The following is a 20,092-nucleotide window of genomic DNA, read 5'->3' as shown; positions in this document are numbered from 1 at the left end:
CTTTACTGCCTGTGCTTAGCGCAATTACCCCTCAGCTACTTGTTATTAGGCAGCACTCCTAATGTTGTAAATTAGACTTTAAATGGGGTGACCCTTCCAGAGTATGACGACCCCTTCAGTGAAGCTGTCCTTGTCGGGGTCTTAGGCATGTCTCACATACCTGTAGCGGCCTACACGTCCCACTCATCCTGAGCTCCTGATAGTTAACTATTACACAACTTCTTGGACTTTTAAGATTTTGGCACAGAAGTTTGAGAGTTCAAGCAATGTGATTTATCTATGTACACTTGGTCTGTCAGTCACACAGTTCCTGTTCATAAAAAGAATCATCACTTGCACAACAAAAAGAATACTGACTTCAATTGCGCACTTTGGGTGTTTGTGGGGAAGTGACATTATCAGTTGTGCCTCAGCATGTCAAATACAGCTAATAACTATCAAAAACAATCCCATCTATCAAAAAGCAACATAAATGAATAAACACACAACATATATACAACATCAAGATCTTAAAATAGATTGAATAGTATCACAATGCCATAAATTAAAATGTGACAAACATACAAAAGATACGTAGAAATAAGACATGTGGTTATCTTCGAAGAAGTTATATTTGATGAAACAATAATATCCACTCACGCGATGAGAATAAGTCGAGCATGTATGTAGATAAATATGATGTTTTTCACACTTTGGACTCTGTGCTGGCTGTTAATATCTTTACTATAATGTGTTCATCTTACTGCAACACCTCTTTCCCATTATGACAAGTGAACACTAACGTCATATTGGTCTTTTGAAGGGTAATTAACATTTTGAGATGCACACATAAAACATATCTGACCATGACCCATTAGTTATTAATCTATTGCAACAAGCACCCACTGACACGTCAAACAAATGCTCCCGGCAAGCACTCTCTGCTGACATATTTATTTGACTCAGACGACAATGAACTGTCAAACAGTGGCTCTACTCATGTCCCTTAGCGTTTTCAAAATTCTGTCACTATATCTGATCATTGTATGACACAACATGCTGGCTATAGTTACATTTTTTAGTAGTTCAACTTAAACTGCTCATGTAGTGTACATTCCTCATGCTATCTCAAACGAAACTGGAAAAATAAGTACTATATGAACAATAACAACTTTTTTCAGCTGTATATTCACTAGAGAACAATTAAAAGCGGAAATGTGGTTTATAGCAGCAGGGTATTGAATCTCAGTCATCATGGTTCTTTTAAGAACATCATTTTAATGCTAACAATCACAGACGGTCATTTCTTCGAACGCTTAACAAGTAAGAAAACATGCAGTTAAAATAATATCAACACAATACCAAATCGAATTGCTGAAGTCTCGGAAATCACAGTATGGAACCTTATAAAACATACAAACTTAATCAAGAGGTTATCTACTCGTCACTAGTGCTGATCACAGTACTATAACAATCACGAAGAAAATTGACATGAAGAAACCGTTTCGGTCAGTCCACCTGCAGTTTTTTGAAGGACCCGTCCACGCCGAAAAGTTCGTAATCATACTGGCTGTCTGCTGGTCTTCTGGTTTCGTCCACTACGTGTTTGTCTTCTTCCCTGTACCAGTCCCTGAGTGCTACCATCCGATCCATGAGGCCAGCTGTAACATTAACGTTAGATACGTATTAGACGTATTAGACGTATTAGTCAACATCATATGTTGTCTGACTAGCATTTAAATAGCAATATAAATGGCGCAGATTTATAGTTTGTAATATAATTTTTAAATTGACTTATCATTATTAGTAAGGTTAAATATGGATTTTTTGCCAGCATTGTAGGACAGTTGTCACGCTATTCTAATGTCGTGTTCGGATGAGGTTAGGACGACAGTTGTGGTTAATATATAAGTCTTTTATTTTGGTGAAACGGCGTTAAAATATTTATTTATAAAATTCTGATTTCCATTTTCTATATTGACGTTATTAATGCTGGAATGATTTTTCTTACAATAATCACTTTAACGCCACGCTGCTGGTCCAACGAGGTAGAAGCAGTCAAATGAAGTTGATGAGCTCTTAAGTGTCTGCATACCTCAAACACACTGCCATACACTCTCCCTGTTCTGAAGAGAAAATGCTGAACCTTATTTGACAGACATACTGAACACAGTATCGTAAACTTCGTAACCACGTTAGCTCTGCTACTTTCTACTTGCACTCCCGTATTTGGAAATAATTTTTGGCCTTCTTTACTTTGTTATTTAGGGCTATTTGTCCACGCTGCTTACTTTAACATGAGAAGCCATTTAGTGTTCATATGAAGGTGGCAGATGCCTAGAAAATAGAATACGCAATTGTAACCAAAACAAAGAAAAACATTCGCTTGTTTCAATGATGTGCCTTGAGTACATGCTCATGGTTATGAATGCATATATCCAGTAACAAGATAAATAAAGATGTTGGTAAGAGATGCAAAACGTCCTATTTCTCACATAGCTTATGTCATTTCTCTTTTTATCTCATCCATAATGTCGGCAAACGTGCATACCATCGATTTCAGAGCCCAAATGCATAAATTTTAGGCTTTTACAGGGAGCAGAGGTGAATCAAGTAGAATGGCTGTGGACATTCCAGTGCACAGTTAAATCTGCACTGCTGGTTACTACTGCAGTTGTGGTTAATCTAAGGTGGCGGTGAAGGTACATTGCAAAACTGCAAGATGGCGGTGCTGGGACATAAAGAAATTGCAAATGGTTGTGGCTGGTAATTCAAAATGCGGGGTGACGGTAGAAGGAACTTAAACAGAAAGAATTCTAGATGGCGAATTAGACCTTTTGTGCTATTTAAAATGGAAGGAAATTTTTAAAAATTCCAAAATGACAGAACTAGCGCAGTTATGCTTTGTAATCTCGCAGACAATGCAGTTCAAGATGACTTCATGTCCAGAAGTCTCTGAATGATTCGAATTTAGCATAAAGTGGCATCATGCTCAAAAGTATCCAAACTACCTGAATTATTTATTAACAATACGCAAAGCTTTATCGATGTAACTTACGCTATTTCCAGATCATAAATATGTAAGCAAACACACAAGACTCACGCACGCAAACACGCACGCACGCGTGCACACACACACACAACCACACACACACACACACACACACACACACACACACACACACACACACACACTATACTTATTTGAGGGCAATAATGCTCAATTGGCTGGATGACTGCCATTACCCTAGATGCTATTCGATGGGGCACAGGTGGTCAGTATATAGTGCCACTACCGTGGATACTGCTGAGTTTGGCTATGATGATCAGTTGACAAGGTAGCTGTCATTACCTTGGATACTATTGGGTGGTGGAGGGAGGGGGGGGAGGGCTGATAAGCAATGATAGTCCATTTACAAGGTGCCTGTCAGTACCCTAGATACTACTGTTTACGGAAATGATGGTCAACTGATAGAATGACTGCTATTACTCTGGATAGTACTGACCAGGCAATTTAGTGGGCATAGTGTGGACACCTTGGCAATTTTTAATTGTCTGTTAAGTGAGATAGAGTGCTTTACAGTTCTTTTTTGTAACGGAAAACATTAACAACTGTTTTTATACTTCATTAAAATATTAATGTCAAATACATTACTGCTTCATCAGTAAACTCTATGTCTCATGATCCTATACAATTTCCTTTTAATTTACTTCCAGTGCTGTAAGATAAGGGACCTTTAAGTGCATGAGGTTCACAAACTCAAGAGTTCACACCTGACGCTGCTGACATTAAAGTCATCTTAAAGTACAGAACGGCACATACTTCTAAAACATTATTACGTCGCTGGTATGTGAAGCGATACACTAAATCCAAAATGTCTGTAAAAAATACGTGTAGATGTTACAACATTGCAGTATTTACACCCCTAAAAGTGTGTCAAAATTCGGAAAGATACTGCCAATACATTTTTTCCACATATTTATTATAGTGTAGTTAACGGGAATGAGTTCCAATAAAAATTCATGTATCAGGAATGAATAGATCCTATAAAGTGATCAAGAAAACTTTTTTACGTCTAAAGACGTCAACAGAACTAACATCTTACATGAAAGATGGTACTAGACACACACTGACCGCTTCAAATCGATCCTACGGATATACGACGATCCACAACTCAGGAGACATTTAGTGATGCGCCACTAGGCGACTTAATCAGGCAGAGCACAGTCACCTGCAGAAAAGTCTCCAAGCACTAAGTTACCCTAAATCATAAACTGTGCAGAATCATACTACTTGTGGGATGCATGTAGCTTATACAAATGAATGAGGCTTGATGAACAAGAAGATACTTCATATAATTTTGATAGATAAATTGAAGTGGAACATTTTAGTCAGACAGTTCTGACCATTGCTATTTAATAATGTCACATTTATTGTAGTGAGCAACGATCGTACCATTTATATTATATATGTGCATTTTTGTGAATCATCGATGACTGATAAACTGCAGCTACATAGTATCGACATTTTAAAATAATTTTTATAGACATATGGAAGTGTAACATTATCGTCAGACAGTTATGATCACTAGTTTAGATGTTTTAAAAATGCTAACTTGTTTATCATAACCTCCAGTCATACCAATTATGTAAGGATTGTATGACTGATGCTTGATTAAAAATGACTGATGTTTCTATAAAGCATTTCTGGAATTTCATTTGTAACACAGCTTGCTCTTCCAGTCAGTGGAGTTCAGTCGACTTAAGACGTGTCATTTATATGTAATATCACTGACCTGGCTCATTCGCGTTGTCTTAGGTTTGGAATCATGATGGCCCATTAAGATGACAAAGAAGATTGGAACACAACATGTGTAACGTATTTTACTTAAGATCGATTGGTAAAAATTGCATTGTGATCAAAGTATATATCAACACTTGTGTCAATTTTAATTAAGTACTGGGATTAGAATTTGCTGTATTAAGCGACAGGTAAATGCACATTGTCATGCCGTGGGGCTTCTAATCATCTGAGAATAGCACTTCATCATATTGGAGCACAGAGTACAACGTTAGAAAGTTTTCAGGAGAGTTTGCGTAACAATGTGTTGGGCAGAACTAAAATTTAGATGTAGTTTGAGGGGGCAGACACCCCTAGCTACAAGAAGATGAGTCTGCAACAGGTCTTGAACCCCAGGAAAGGAAAAATAGTCTACCCAGGATTTACAGTTTTTGAGAGGTAGTATTAAAAAGACATTGCTTCAGATAGATTTCGGAAAGAAACCCTACAGATGGAACCAATGTAGGACACTATATTACAGTAAGGGAAAATATTACTAAAGTTGCTTGTCCTACGTTACAGTACTTCAAAAAGTGATAAATGTGGATGACAGATCATATGGCATGCGCTGCAGCAGGACCTGCATCAAATATGAATCCCAATTCAGTTGCCAATAAGCATTTTATTTGTTAATTTTATGTCAGCCGAGTCTGAATATGTACAGTCACGTAGACAGTGGTTTTATCTGGTGTTGTGAAAGCGTACTTTGGTGGTAACAATATTTTTCAGCCTTAGATGAAGTTAGTGCAATAAACAAAGTTTACGACACGTCGTATGCCATCACTCAGATTACTGCCCATAAGTCAGTCGGTGTTGACTGTCTACATGTATACTGTTTCACTGTGATTAATAGACCATCACTAATGACGTAGTGGCAACAAAACTATCCTGATGCTTCGTTTCTAGTCACGTATAGCAGGACAAAGAGTGGCAAGAGCACAGAGCAGCAGTGTAGCGGTGATTTTATACATGAGCAGATATTTTGGCAAAGGTGGAAGTGTCCTGTTAATAAAAATTAGTTTTTGGTCATGTAAGCTCAGTGAACTCCGATGAGTGGTACTGTGCATAATTGTTGTAACTAATTTACACGCACCAAACTCGAGATAAACGGCCGCAGAAACGTTTTTCCATTCACAGTCTTAGTTGGTTCTTTATTTGATGGTGTAACAAACTCACCCTGACTGCCGTTCTTTGAATGCAAATCTTATAACTTTTCATACATGAGAGTGCAGCGTGTGAGTTAATGCATAATAAGAACAATTAGGTAAAGTTAACAGTCCAAGTAAGCGTGGCTGGACTTTGAGTACAGTGTAATCAGATAGGTCTACGTTATAACTCAGTCATGCACCCCTGTTAGTCCGCAGATTAACGTGACAGCCTGATTGCTTTATATTACATTGCCGGAGTGACTTTTTGGTTTTTATTTCCTCTCTGTGTTAACTGATGTATGAACTGGTCAGGAATAATTAATCTGTGAAAAGTCTATTATTGCAGTTCTTACGTTGAGAAGCATCAAAATAGTTACATTAATTAAATTCGTATTAGGAAGAAATTAAAAATCTGCAGGCTCATCAAACTCTTTAGCAGACATTAGCAAGTCTGAACTTGCTGCCTAAGCATTTAACTTACTGGAACTAGCCTTGACTCGCTGGAATCAGCAGTTCGGAACTTGTAACTGATCACTATAAAGGAAAGTGGGATTCTTGATGAGGGATATCATAGTTTGAAATTTAAAGAAATAGCTAAACTGCATGTTGATTCAAATGAAAAATTTTTATACAGGACTCTACAGAAAACTACCGAAATGATACCTAATAAAGGCAGTGATAAATGTTGACTTACACAACAACACCGGTTTCAAATGGACAATTGTAACAGATTTACATCCTGTAAATAAGGATACACAATGGGTGTCTATTATCCATATGCAAACAAATTAAATATTGCTAAAATAATGTTTCCTACAGAGCTGAAGTAAGTGTACATATTGGAAAAACAGAACGAAAGTACCTCTGTTAATGCCCAGTATTCTCATTATGAGTGCATGGTTGTACAAAACGAAATTTAGGAAGGATTTCGTGTTGTACCGTTACATGTCACTAAGCAAACACAAACTCAATGTTAGGGATTACTAATACAGCTACATACTATTTCTGTCACATAAAAAGCCGTTAGAAACATGCATGTAACAGCATCACTTCATATCCTAGCTCAGTTGACGTATGAAGTTTAAGACCGTCAGCAATGTCAACAGTATGGCAGGAATGAGTACATAAAATTTACCAATTTTAACGACTAATTCCCTTTATAATTTACGCTAATGTAAAATGCATGCTGGAAAGAGTTGCTACTTAAAATCAAAGCAGCAACTCTGGTTCTTATTCCAATCAAATACATCTAACACACCATTCAGTACAGCCTATTACATACACTGTACGTACCATGAAGGACATTCAGAGTTTAAATTCTACAGAGGTAGCGAGTCCAAGATTTCGTCTGCTGAACAGCTGTACGTGATTGTTGAGGCAATTAATGATTTTTTTGTTGCTAAATATAAAGATGGACATGAGTCCTGAAGAAGAATTAATGTTTCACACAGCAGATGTCTGTTACTTTTGCCGATAACCATTTATGGAAACAGATGTGAAACACAAAAATCACTACCATTTTCCTGATCCATGTAGGTATGCTGCAAATGTATCTTGTCCTACTAGCGTTGAAGTAGCGGTATACACTGAGGCGACAAAAGTGATGAGAACCCCCCTCCATCCCCCACCCAGTACCATGTCGGACCTTCTTTACGCCGGCATAGAGCAGCAATTAGACGTGACATGGACTCAGTAAGTCGTTGAAAGTTCCCTGTACAAGTATTGAGCCATGCTGCCTCTACAACCAGCTATAAAAGTGAAAGTGTTGATGGTGTTGGTTTTGTGCTGTAACGGATCTCTCGATTATGTCCCATACGTGTCTGATAGTATTCGTGTTGGGTGATTTGAATTGCCCAATCATTCGTTCGAATTGTCCAGGATGTTCTACAAACCAATTGTGAACAGCTGTGGTCCAGTGACACTGCGCATTGTCATCCATTAAAATATCCATCGTTGCTCGGGAGCATGAAGTCCACCAATGGCAGCATATTGTCCCCACGTAGCCGAACATAACCACTGGACCAGATGACTCAGTCCATCCCATGTGAACAGAGCCCACACCATTATGGAGCAACTACCAAATTGCACAGTACCTTGTAGACTGCTTATGTCCATCGCTTCGTGGGTCGACACCACACTAGAAGCCTACCATCTACTTTTACCAACTAAATTTGAGACTTGTCTGACCAGAACACGATTTTCCAACCGTCTAGGGTTCCACTGGTACGGTCACTGCCCCACGAGAAGCTCTGAGGGCGATGTCATGGTGTTAGCAGAGGCACTCATGTCTGCTGCCAAAGCCCATAAACGCTGAATTTCGTAGAGGCACTCATGTCTGTCGTCTGCTGCCAAAGCCCATAAACGCTGAATTTCGTAGCACTGTCCTAACGGATACGTTCGTCGTACGTCCTGGCTATTACACTCTGTGTTGCTTGTCTGTTAGCACTGACAACGCTACATTAACGCCGCAGCTCTCGGTCGTTAAGTGAAGGCCGTCGGCCACTGCGTTGTCCGTGGTGAGAGGTAAGGCAAGAGTTATGGTGTTCTCGGCATTCTCATGACACTGCGGACCTCGGAGTATTGAATTCTCTAACGATTTCCCAAGTGGAACGTCCCATGTGTCTAGCTCCAACTACCACTCCGCGTCCAAAGGCTGTTAATTACCGTAGTGCGGCCATGATCACGTCGGAAATGTTTTCACGCGAATTCAAATGGCAGCTCCGTCAATGCACTGCCTTTTTATACCTTGGGTACACGATACTACTAACGCCTGTATATACCACTTACCTTAGCGTATTTCACTATCTGAGTATTACGATGGTCATTTGTTGATCTCAAACCTATGTGAACTAACGATGACAGATGGCAACGTAAAATTTAAACAAATCCACGTCACATTCCTCTGCTATCACCTAATATGGAGCAATAGAAATTGTATACGTTGAGAAGAGTATCGTTACTTCGCATAAGTGCTTTAACAAATATCAATAAAAATACGGCAGGCAGTATCTCGGTTTGGCGGGGGGGAGGGGAGGGGGACTCTTGGGTGTCGGTTCCTATTTGAGCTACGAACAAGGGGTAAAAATTTTTTCGTTAGTCATTTGCATGGCCATTTTAACATCCGTCTTAGTGTAGCTGTGTTACAGTAAACTACGGAACGTCTGAATAACGAACAGAACTGGCGCCCACGCAATTCGTACTAATTGATTAATTCCTTTTGCAAAAGATTTTAATTGGGCTGAAATTAATGCTCAGCTAATGACTTCGTCTGTATCTGCACCGTTGGAATTTTTTCGTGAAAACATGTATAAAGTACGTTTACCACGCGCGCCACTACTGTACTTGAAACTTCTACGAATCGGTTCAAACATTGCCCGAAGGTAGATAAATAGACGAAGCCAAAAGTAAATTTTCTTTTTTCCAATAGTCTTTATCAGTTGTCGACACGCGGTGGTTTAAAATGGAGTTAAATGTAGCACGTACAATTCGTTTATACGAGCATGCGTGGAAACGGTCTTAAGTGAACGAAATAAATAAAAAATGCCTACTTACAATAAAGTTCAAAACTCACTGCCAGTAATCTAGCGTCATTTGGATTTGACGTACAACAAAAGAGTTTTTTCTGAGTTTTTATATGCATGCCACTCATAGGTTTCAAAATTGTGTGTATCGGTCGAAATTTTGTATGAGGGTAGACAAATACATGAAACTAATGGCCTTCCTGTTGCCCTTCATCCATTGCTACGATATAAGCAACATGAATCGAAAGACAATAAAAAACCTTTACTGGATCAGACATCTCCCGAGTCAACAAAAATTTACACCGGGTGCCAAGCTATGGTGGTCGAATATCAAAATTATGGTAGAGTAAAAGTTGGGAAGCAGAATGAAAAATGCTTCAACCGTAGTATAAAAAAAGGTGAATAAGTTCTGGGCAGAGTTAGGTATGTGAAAGACGGGAATTTGCTTTTCGATTTGTTTAATAGCCTCAAAGACATTTAAATGAAAACGTCTTGATATATTCACGCTTTTTACGAGTTAACCCTCGCTCCCCAGTACAGCGAACTGTCTTAGCTGCAAGGTGTTGGCGCACCTGCATGCTGAAGTCTAGAGGATTCGTCAGCCAAATTAAATTATAATATCATATGGCTGAAGAGCATACATGTAATAGCTAAAAATGTTTTTGTGTGTGGATAACATTTCTGGCGGGGGATTTGTTCCTCAGGGGATGCTAAAACAGTTTTTTGATTTGACTGTAGGGGTTGATTTTTCTCCTGCGGGGACCATTTCTCCCCAAATCCACCCTCTGCTACATATCTGGCGAAGGATTTAGCAACAAATAGACACAAATTTATGTGCTTGTACAGAGAGGGGGGGGGGCTGCATCTACAATAGGAAGTATCCGGGACTGAAGGGGCATCAAAAGTTGGAAGTGTCCCAATGTGGGGATGTATGAATCCTAAACTTTTATGACACGCTATGTCATACTGCACAACGTGACAAATGACGCGTTAGATGACATGATGGCATGTGTCATGTTGTAAGATATTACGTTAGGTACATCAGGTATCATGTTACTTAATTTGACACGATGCATTGTATTACATGACATGGGTACCCCATGGGTACTAAAAAAAGTGCTGGTTCTGGGGTGTTTCAAATTAGAATATTTTGCTTGAAACATTTATTTACATTCCTTGGTTGAGCCTGTCTTTATGTAACACTCCACAATATCAATTCATTAGTCTACTGCAAGCAATTGCATTCTTGTTACAACTCAACAATACGAGCTTCTCACAAAAACTGACGCACGGACACACGGCTGCATTCAACTTTCTGAAAAAAAACCTGTGTATTCAACTTTCGAGACAGTGTTGCCGCTTCACTAGAGAAGATTAACCAGTACATTAGGCCTAATAGTTTAATATCGGACACCCTGTACTAACAAGTAAAAAAGTGCGAATATCACAACATGTTTTCTTGTCTTTGAAGCTGCCAGGTAAGTCGAGAAACTAGTTCCGTTCTATCATATGCCTACTCGCCTGTTTTTGTGCAGTAAAAGGAGCAGTTTTCATTCCATTTGCATCAATAGAGGAGATGCGCTATAAATTTCTGATTTATAGATTCACTTAAATATTTGATACGTTTTCTTGAAAGTGTGCATCTTACTTGCAGTAATATGAGCTCAAAGGAATGAGGCCATATTATCCTGACGAATACGATGTTAACTTAATTAATCAGAACGATACATTTCCATTTGAGTATGTCAGTAATGACTCATATTTACTAGACGATCATTTGCCTCTAATTGAGAAGATTAAGTTTATTAGCAGGTAAATCTATAACAGAAGATAAGAAGCAAAGAACTGGCAGGGTGTGGAATTTATTAAAATTTAAGAAATTTTTGAGAGTCTTCCGATATATGTCTGAAAACTGACATGCTACTGCATGCTGATGTCTTCAAATACTTGTTAGCTTTTTAAACATAGCTGCACAACAGCAACGGTTCCACGTAATAAAATTATAAAGAACCTACCAGTTGCAATGGATAAAGAAATCTTTACCTAGGTTTCAGCAAAATTCTTCTGAAGAAGACAAAATTAAATTTGTTGAAACCTAGGTAAAGATTTCTTTATCCATTGCAACTGGTCGGCTGTTTATAATTTTATTACTTGTTAGCTTATTTCTTAAAATACACTCCTGGAAATGGAAAAAAGAACACATTGACACCGGTGTGTCAGACCCACCATACTTGCTCCGGACACTGCGAGAGGGCTGTACAAGCAATGATCACACGCACGGCACAGCGGACACACCAGGAACCGCGGTGTTGGCCGTCGAATGGCGCTAGCTGCGCAGCATTTGTGCACCGCCGCCGTCAGTGTCAGCAAGTTTGCCGTGGCATACGGAGCTCCATCGCAGTCTTTAACACTGGTAGCATGCCGCGACAGCGTGGACGTGAACCGTATGTGCAGTTGACGGACTTTGAGCGAGGGCGTATAGTGGGCATGCGGGAGGCCGGGTGGACGTACCACCGAATTGCTCAACACGTGGGGCGTGAGGTCTCCACAGTACATCGATGTTGTCGCCAGTGGTCGGCGGAAGGTGCACGTGCCCGTCGACCTGGGACCGGACCGCAGCGACGCACGGATGCACGCCAAGACCGTAGGATCCTTCGCAGTGCCGTAGGGGACCGCACCGCCACTTCCCAGCAAATTAGGGACACTGTTGCTCCTGGGGTATCGTCGAGGACCATTCGCAACCGTCTCCATGAAGCTGGGCTACGGTCCCGCACACCGTTAGGCCGTCTTCCGCTCACGCCCCAACATCGTGCAGCCCGCCTCCAGTGGTGTCGCGACAGGCGTGAATGGAGGGACGAATGGAGACGTGTCGTCTTCAGCGATGAGAGTCGCTTCTGCCTTGGTGCCAATGATGGTCGTATGCATGTTTGGTGCCGTGCAGGTGAGCGCCACAATCAGGACTGCATACGACCGAGGCACACAGGGCCAACACCCGGCATCATGGTGTGGGGAGCGATCTCCTACACTGGCCGTACACCACTGGTGATCGTCGAGGGGACACTGAATAGTGCACGGTACATCCAAACCGTCATCAAACCCATCGTTCTACCATTCCTAGACCGGCAAGGGAACTTGCTGTTCCAACAGGACAATGCGCGTCCGCATGTATCCCGTGCCACCCAACGTGCTCTAGAAGGTGTAAGTCAACTACCCTGGCCAGCAAGATCTCCGGATCTGTCCCCCATTGAGCATGTTTGGGACTGGATGAAGCGTCGTCTCACGCGGTCTGCACGTCCAGCACGAACGCTGGTCCAACTGAGGCGCCAGGTGGAAATGGCATGGCAAGCCGTTCCACAGGACTACATCCAGCATCTCTACGATCGTCTCGATGGGAGAATAGCAGCCTGCATTGCTGCGAAAGGTGGATATACACTGTACTAGTGCCGACATTGTGCATGCTCTGTTGCCTGTGTCTATGTGCCTGTGGTTCTGTCAGTGTGATCATGTGATGTATCTGACCCCAGGAATGTGTCAATAAAGTTTCCCCTTCTTGGGACAATGAATTCACGGTGTTCTTATTTCAATTTCCAGGAGTGTATATGACATTACAAAAGACTCATAAAAGTATATCATTAAGACAGAGTCCCTAGACGAATCCATATATTAAGATAATTGCAAACAAATGTATGAGTGCAAGCAATGATTTTGAGAAGAATGGTGTCGAACTTATGAATAATAGTATATTTGATAAAACTATCCAAACTGTATGAAAGATGATGGGCAGGAAACTAGCAAGATTGTTGTAAGAGCGATACAGAGCAGCTAAATTGATTTTTAAAAAATTTCAAAGCTGCACTATTTGTAACGAAAATTTAGCAATCACTATACATATTTAATGCAATGTTTGAAAATCCAATAGTAGTAGGAAAGGTGATTTTAGATATTTCATAGACTCGTAACTTAGACTTTTCTTATGGATAAGTACTGAACAAGTTTCCAGCAAAGCAAGTAAAACTGTTTTAACACAGATATGGATAGCTTAATTTATCATATAAAACTCAAATATTTACGAGGACACCAGGAATGAAGTAGATACATGATCTGATACCTTATGTTTCCCTGTAAATAACATGTATCACATTTCGCTTGTATATAAGAATGGGGATGGATTAGTGGAAGAGGAGTTTAATGGTGAATCTATCACTAATTTACAAAAATAAATTAATTAAAAATTTAAAAAGACATTAAATGTGATTTTTAACTGCTTTGTTGTATGAAAATGTAATAAAATATTGTGATTTTACTGTATATGTGAAAACGTAGAAATAAAAGAATCATGGAATATGATACAGCTTGGGGCCAGCAATATGTGATAGAAGATGAATGAAAATGATTGTGTGTGTGTTTGAGTGTGTGAAATTTTAAAACTGTTAACTGTGATTTTGGAGAATGTATGGGCATGTAAGATGGAAACACAAAAACGCGTGATCCTCAAACCCCTGAGATAAGCTCTTGAAGTGAATCTACTCTCAGACACTCACGGTTCTACATGTTGTCATCTTTGTTTTTCAACATCGTTTCCACAGTTGCAGATATACAAGTTGTATGGTTAATTACTGTCTTTGCAACAGTAAGGAAAGTCTTATTAATATCAGATGGGTTTCGCTTTATTCTACATCATCTGCAGTTTTCAGGGTTTTTGATTTTTACTTCATTCTTTTTCTTCTTCCACGTGTATGTGTTGGGATTTAGCACATAGAAGTTTCACTGGACTAAATATATCCGCATGTCTGTATTGAGAAGCTGAAAGAGCACAGTGATATTTATTAACGCAGACAAGTGAATATATTTACGGCAGTTAAAGTGCTGTGTGCAAAATTTCAACACATACAAGCAGTAAAAGAAGTATAAAAGAGTAATTAACGAAAATAGCTCACCACTGAAGAGGCTTTAGGACAAACAGAAACGTGCCTGTTCTTAATAAGATTTTCATTACAGTTGCAAGAGCGGTAATTAGCATATACAACTTAAGGTTCTTCGACTTATGACACTGAAAGTAATGACAGGGTAAAGCATAAAAGATGAGCTAGAAATTTATTGTTAAGGTCCAAATTTAGGTGCAGTATTTAACACGACACAGAGAGAGATGGAATTCACCGACGAGACCGTACAGTCTTTGTCATCTTTGTGAAAGAGATGAAATACGCTGATGCAATATTTTAGGTAGAGTATTTAACATAACATTTGTATAAAAGAGAGAAAGAGAGCGGCTACCATTTCAAATGTGCACTGGAATGTCCAGAGCAATTCTATTTAATCAAAATTCGTAGTCTGTTTGATCTTCTGATAAGAATATTTACTGAACTTTCCTTCATGCGTCAACAAACCGAAAGACATCTTATGCATATCATGATGACTTGTTACTCGAAAAATAGAAGATGGCGCAGGAGCAGGTTTAAATTAACTCCTCCGTCCTCGTAAAGTGCATGAATAAGGAGCTATTCGGCTCTTGGTTTGACACTCGTGAGATCAGCTCAGTGGAAAAGGAAAATGTAAAGTTGGGAATATGAAGAAGGGAATAAATGAAATTTACTGTTCCTCGATGAAGTCTCTATTAGATAACGTTCCCAGCATCTCAAAGCACCATGGTAGCTAAAACATTTTGAAATTAAAATCTTGCAATTTAGGTTAACAATTAATCTCTATCCGCCTTGCTCATATAGCGTAGCACGAAGAGCGCTAACACGCAGGTAAAGTAGATGAACCAAATCAGGATCGAATCTACATGGAGGATTAACGACTAGTGGCTGGTATGTCGTCAATCCTGGGTGTGATTCTTGGGCGGTATCCCAATCTCGTTTAGGCAAATCTCGGCTGCTCCCTAAATTCCACCCCAGACAATACGATCCACACAGAGTTAAAATATCATCAGATACAGAGCAAAGTTTACACGTTTCGCAGACAGATGGTGCACACCATATCCCTCCTTTATGTCACCTTGACGACTTTTGTGTCAGGAAGGCCGTTCAGCCACAAAGTTAAATAATGAAATAAAATTTTCCAAATTCAGGAAAAGTGGATTCCACACTAGACGGTATAAATGCTAGGGAAAATCAGAAGGTGAAGAATCCCTCTGTATCGCATTACGTAAACAAATTTAATATAAAAGCGATTTTTAAGGGAACTGGAAGATCTAGACATGACTGCGTCGAACATCAAAAACAGAGAGAGAGTGTTGGTTACAGTAATCCAAGCGCAGTAGGATTTAAGGGCTTCAGTTCCCCTTCCAGTTATCCCGGTTAAAGCTTTTCGTCGTTTCCCTATATCTGTTATGGCGAGTGCTGTGGTGGTTAGCTTCATAAAAGAGTTTGTGGCCCGTCTCTTCCCGCCCCATTTCGGACCTGACTTAAAAACCCAGTATTGCTTTAATCAGATTGACTCAACAGTAAATACTAAGTCATTTGTGTATATGAATGAAGAGTGGTTATCAGTCGAGATATGCTCTGCCTGACCAAGAAGTGACGTTTTCAGAAGAAATGACCACATGCCAATACAAATGCGTACACATACACTCCATCGTCGTGTATGTGCATGATTAGAGCTGCAGTTCTCTGTGATATGTAGTACTACCACCAGGGTGCATTTCTTGCTAGTGTTTGATGTTGTTACCAAGTCTGTTAGTGCATATAAACAAACCGAGCACATGTAACCACTTCACACCTCCACCTGCCATCCGACAACCAAAGTACTTTATTAAAATTCATAGTGAACTTTCAGCTGTTCTTTATTTTCACAATTCTCTTCCCTGGTAGTTTTAGTCAAATGATCATTATAAACCATAAGCTGGTATGAACGGCTGGAAAGTTATACCATAGTAAGAGTAATTTGTTCTGATGAACCCACCACGGTACTAAAAATTTTTTTTACAAGAATAATTGTGGACTCCCTGCAACCTTCTGTGTAATCCCACACCACTGTCGACATCTAGCAGCAGATGAACTAGTGAGTTTCCATCCACCGACTGCGTCTGGTGTGATGCCTTGACGAGGAAACATGGACTGTTGATGAACGCCGTCACATTGTGAACAGTGATGAATTGGGGTTCCGTACTGCCTCAGGTTACCATTGTCGACGTGTGTGGTGCTGACCTGGAATAAATATTTAGTGGAGGCATAGCGTTGTTAGTTCTGGAATCATGCCTCTTTTAGCTCATGGCTGGTAGTGATTGAGGAAACTGTGACACCACAATGGTAAATCACGGCGGTCTAACGTCCTTGTGTGTTGCATCTCACGCGACAGTATGATGGTGCCATATGTTAAGAGAATACGTTGGCCCACACATGGCACTTGCCTCTGTATAGAGGAATAAGAGGGGTAGCTAATGACTGGTTTTGATCACACCTAACAGATAGGGTACAAAGAGTAGACATAAGACATACTTCAAATAGATCTAAACATTTAGTAAAACACTTATCAGAATCAAAGTACATTAATATAGGGGTTCCGCAAGGTAGCATATTAGGATACATCAAAGGCTTTCCCACTAGTGTTATGCATGGTGAAAAATTTATCTTCGGTGATGACAGCAATATTATAGTCACTGAGAAAACAAGAGAACTCCTTGCCGAGAAAGAAAATGAAACTCTCAGGGAAGTGCATGATTGCTCAATAACTAATAAAGCGACATTGAACATAAAGAAAACTAATGTCATGAATTTCAGATTGAAGAGGAAAGATTACAATTTTAAATTTAATGTAGATGGCAACTCTATACACTGTGTAACAAATGTAAAATTTCTAGGAATGAATATTGGTTCTCAGTAGAAGTGGTGTAAACACACAAAGGTACTTGCAAACAGAATGTCACAATTAACACAATTTTCGAACTCCAGAAAAGATCCATAAGAATAATAACCAAAAATACTAGTCGAGCTCATCGTAAAGATCTGTTCAAAACACTGGGGATTTTAACTGCTCCATGTGAATACATTTACCAGTCAGTTGTACACACCAAAAATAACATTGAAAATTACTGCACAAACAGCTCTGCCGTGACCATGCAACAAGAGATAGACTCAACTTGCATTTACCAAGAAAAGATAAACATAAAATTCAAAACAGCATTTTCTACCAAGGAATAAAACTGTACAATAAATTACCAAAAGAGAGTACAGAAATTGCAAAACTACACTTATTTAAACAGGCAGCTAAAACGTACCTGTTATGCAATATGTTTTATACATTGGAGGATTTCTTAGTTAAAACAGAGTAGGGGTTTGATAAAAAATTTATAGAAATAAATAACAATAATAATGATTATAAAGTATCCAACATTCCATATAATACCTTCACCTTATTTTTTTCCCTTCTTTTTTCCTTTCTAGAAATACTTACCCCCAAGCTATGCATAGCACAGTACTAACACCTCTTCCTCTTTCTGGGCTCAACATCTCACTCATTATGGAGGAATGCTGACTCAGTTTTTCAGGATAGCAAATGGGAAGTTGTGGTACAGAAAATGACCCAGAGATCACCAGTGTGTGTGTGTGTGTGTGTGTAGTGTATGTAGTGAGTGTAGTTAGTGTGTAGTGAGAGTGTGAGTGTGTAGTGCGAGAGTGTAACGCGAGAGTGCAGTGCGAGAGTGCAGAGCGCGAGTGCAGAGCGCGTGTGCAGCGCGTGTGCAGCGCGTGTGCAGCGAGTGTGCAGCGCGTGTGCAGCGTGTGCAGCGCGTGTGCAGCGAGTGTGCAGCGAGTGTGCAGCGCGTGTTCGGTACGTGTTCAGTACGTGTACAGTGCGTGTGTAATGCATGTAGTGTTATGAAACAATGTGTGTATAGTGTGTGCAGTGACTGATAGTGAGATATGACTGAACAGTATGGCATGACATTATTTAATAAGTTATTGTAAAAAAGTATTGTATACCAGGAATAAATCTAATGAGTGTCTCTAACTAGAAGTCTGTAAATATATGTGTATACGAATTAGCTTATTTTAAATTGATCTAAACTTGTAAATACTTTGACATGTCCAATATCCTTTTAAAAAGAGATCTACGGATGAAAAAAGCTACTACAGCTACTACTACTACTACTGTCTGTGTGCTGCTAAGGTACTCACACGTCCAGCAAGATCCCCTGATCTGTCTCCTATACGACGTGTGTGGGACCAGCCCTTACGCGATTCCGATACAGTTCCAGTGTCTAGCACATAAAGGACCAGTTAAACAAGTTCTGATCCATCTTATGTCAGGAAAGGATACATTGGCCTTATAGAAAAGCCCCAGTCGTATCAGTTCATATATCCAGGCGAGAAGGAGTGCAAAGTCATACCGATAACTAGCTCATATTACCTAGATCTTTGCAAATTTGCCTCGATTTTGTAATGAGTGAAACAAAACCACATACCCTCTCAGGTGATGAATTTTCACATCGTTTCTTCCTCTCCTCGCGGATGCTTCACTTCTTTTGAAACAGAACACGTCTTAATTTTTAAATGAGTCTTGAATTAACTAATAAACTTAGCTCACTTTGCAAGTTACCTTCCGATTTTTCTATTCAATATACGGGGAAAATACGGTGTCGAGTTTTGCATTCCAGTATGATTATTATAAGTGGTAGAAATTCCTCTGAGTACGAGAGCATAGAATAAAGTTTTGACTGAGCAACTTCATGCTGTTAACAGACGAACTATCCGCCACTGAGCATGAGACTTTTAGTTCAAATGGCTTTGAGGACTATGGGACTTAACATCTGAGGTCATCAGTCCCCTAGAACTTAGAACTACTTAAACCTAACTAACCTAAGGACATCACACACATCCATGCCCGAGGCAGGATTCGAACCTGAAACCGTAGCGGTCGCGCGGTTCCAGACTGTAGAGCCTAGAACCGCTCGGCCACCGCGGCCGGCGAGCCTTATAGTGAAAAATTCTTGTTTCGTACTGAACGACATAGTATATTACGGAAGTTGCAGATTTACAGTCACAAACTCCTTCACTACTAAACCATGATATGCCAAATTACAGAACTAGTGACTGACTATACAGTAAATTTTACAATTGTACATTCGGTTCCTAGTAAATGACGAGAAGTCATCTGAACCAGAAGTGATATCGGGGTTTCCGCAAGGAAGTGGTACAGACCCTCCGTTCTTCCTAATGTATATAAATTAAGAATGAGACCATTATAGCAGTCTTCTGAGATTGTTTGCAAATGTGGATGTCGTTTTCTGTCTAGTAATGTCATCAGAGGACCAAAACGAATTTATAAATGATTTAGGCAAGATATATGTATGGTGCAGGAAGTGTCATTTCATCCTAAACGTGGGTGTGGAACCATTGGTACAAAAAGAAGAAGCCAGTTACACGATAAATCACACATATTTAAAGGTTGCCATTCAACTAAATTCCTATCCATTATAATTATGAACTACTTAAACTGGAACCATGACCGAGAAAATAGAGTGGAGAAGGCTAACCAAAGATATTATTTTATTTGCAGAAGATTCAGAAGATGCTAAAATCCTACTGACCGGACAGCCTACATTATAATTGTCCGTCAACTTCTAAGTATTGCTGTGCAGTATGGGATCCTTACCAGATAGGACT

General features: G+C 39.7%; 1 protein-coding gene across 5 annotated transcripts in view; it reads right to left on the bottom strand.

Annotated features, from left to right (window-relative positions):
• Nucleotides 1-1,351: 1,351 nt before the first annotated feature.
• Nucleotides 1,352-20,092, bottom strand: part of LOC126187641 (retinol-binding protein pinta-like) — an 80,190-nt gene continuing 61,449 nt past the window's right edge. For 3 of the 5 annotated variants that reach the window (XM_049928839.1, XM_049928842.1, XM_049928838.1), the window contains one exon: nucleotides 1,356-1,640. In XM_049928839.1, coding sequence (XP_049784796.1) covers nucleotides 1,489-1,640 — 152 coding nt within the window. In that variant the 3' untranslated portion in view covers nucleotides 1,356-1,488. Of the gene's footprint in view, nucleotides 1,641-20,092 lie in introns of all 5 variants that reach the window. The other 2 variants (XM_049928841.1, XM_049928840.1) reach the window with 2 other exon arrangements.

This window comes from Schistocerca cancellata, chromosome 5 (genome assembly GCF_023864275.1).
Source record: "Schistocerca cancellata isolate TAMUIC-IGC-003103 chromosome 5, iqSchCanc2.1, whole genome shotgun sequence".
NCBI lineage: Eukaryota > Metazoa > Arthropoda > Insecta > Orthoptera > Acrididae > Schistocerca > Schistocerca cancellata.
The sequence above is the reverse complement of the archived record's forward strand: the minus strand, read 5'-3'. Positions and strand labels throughout refer to the sequence as shown.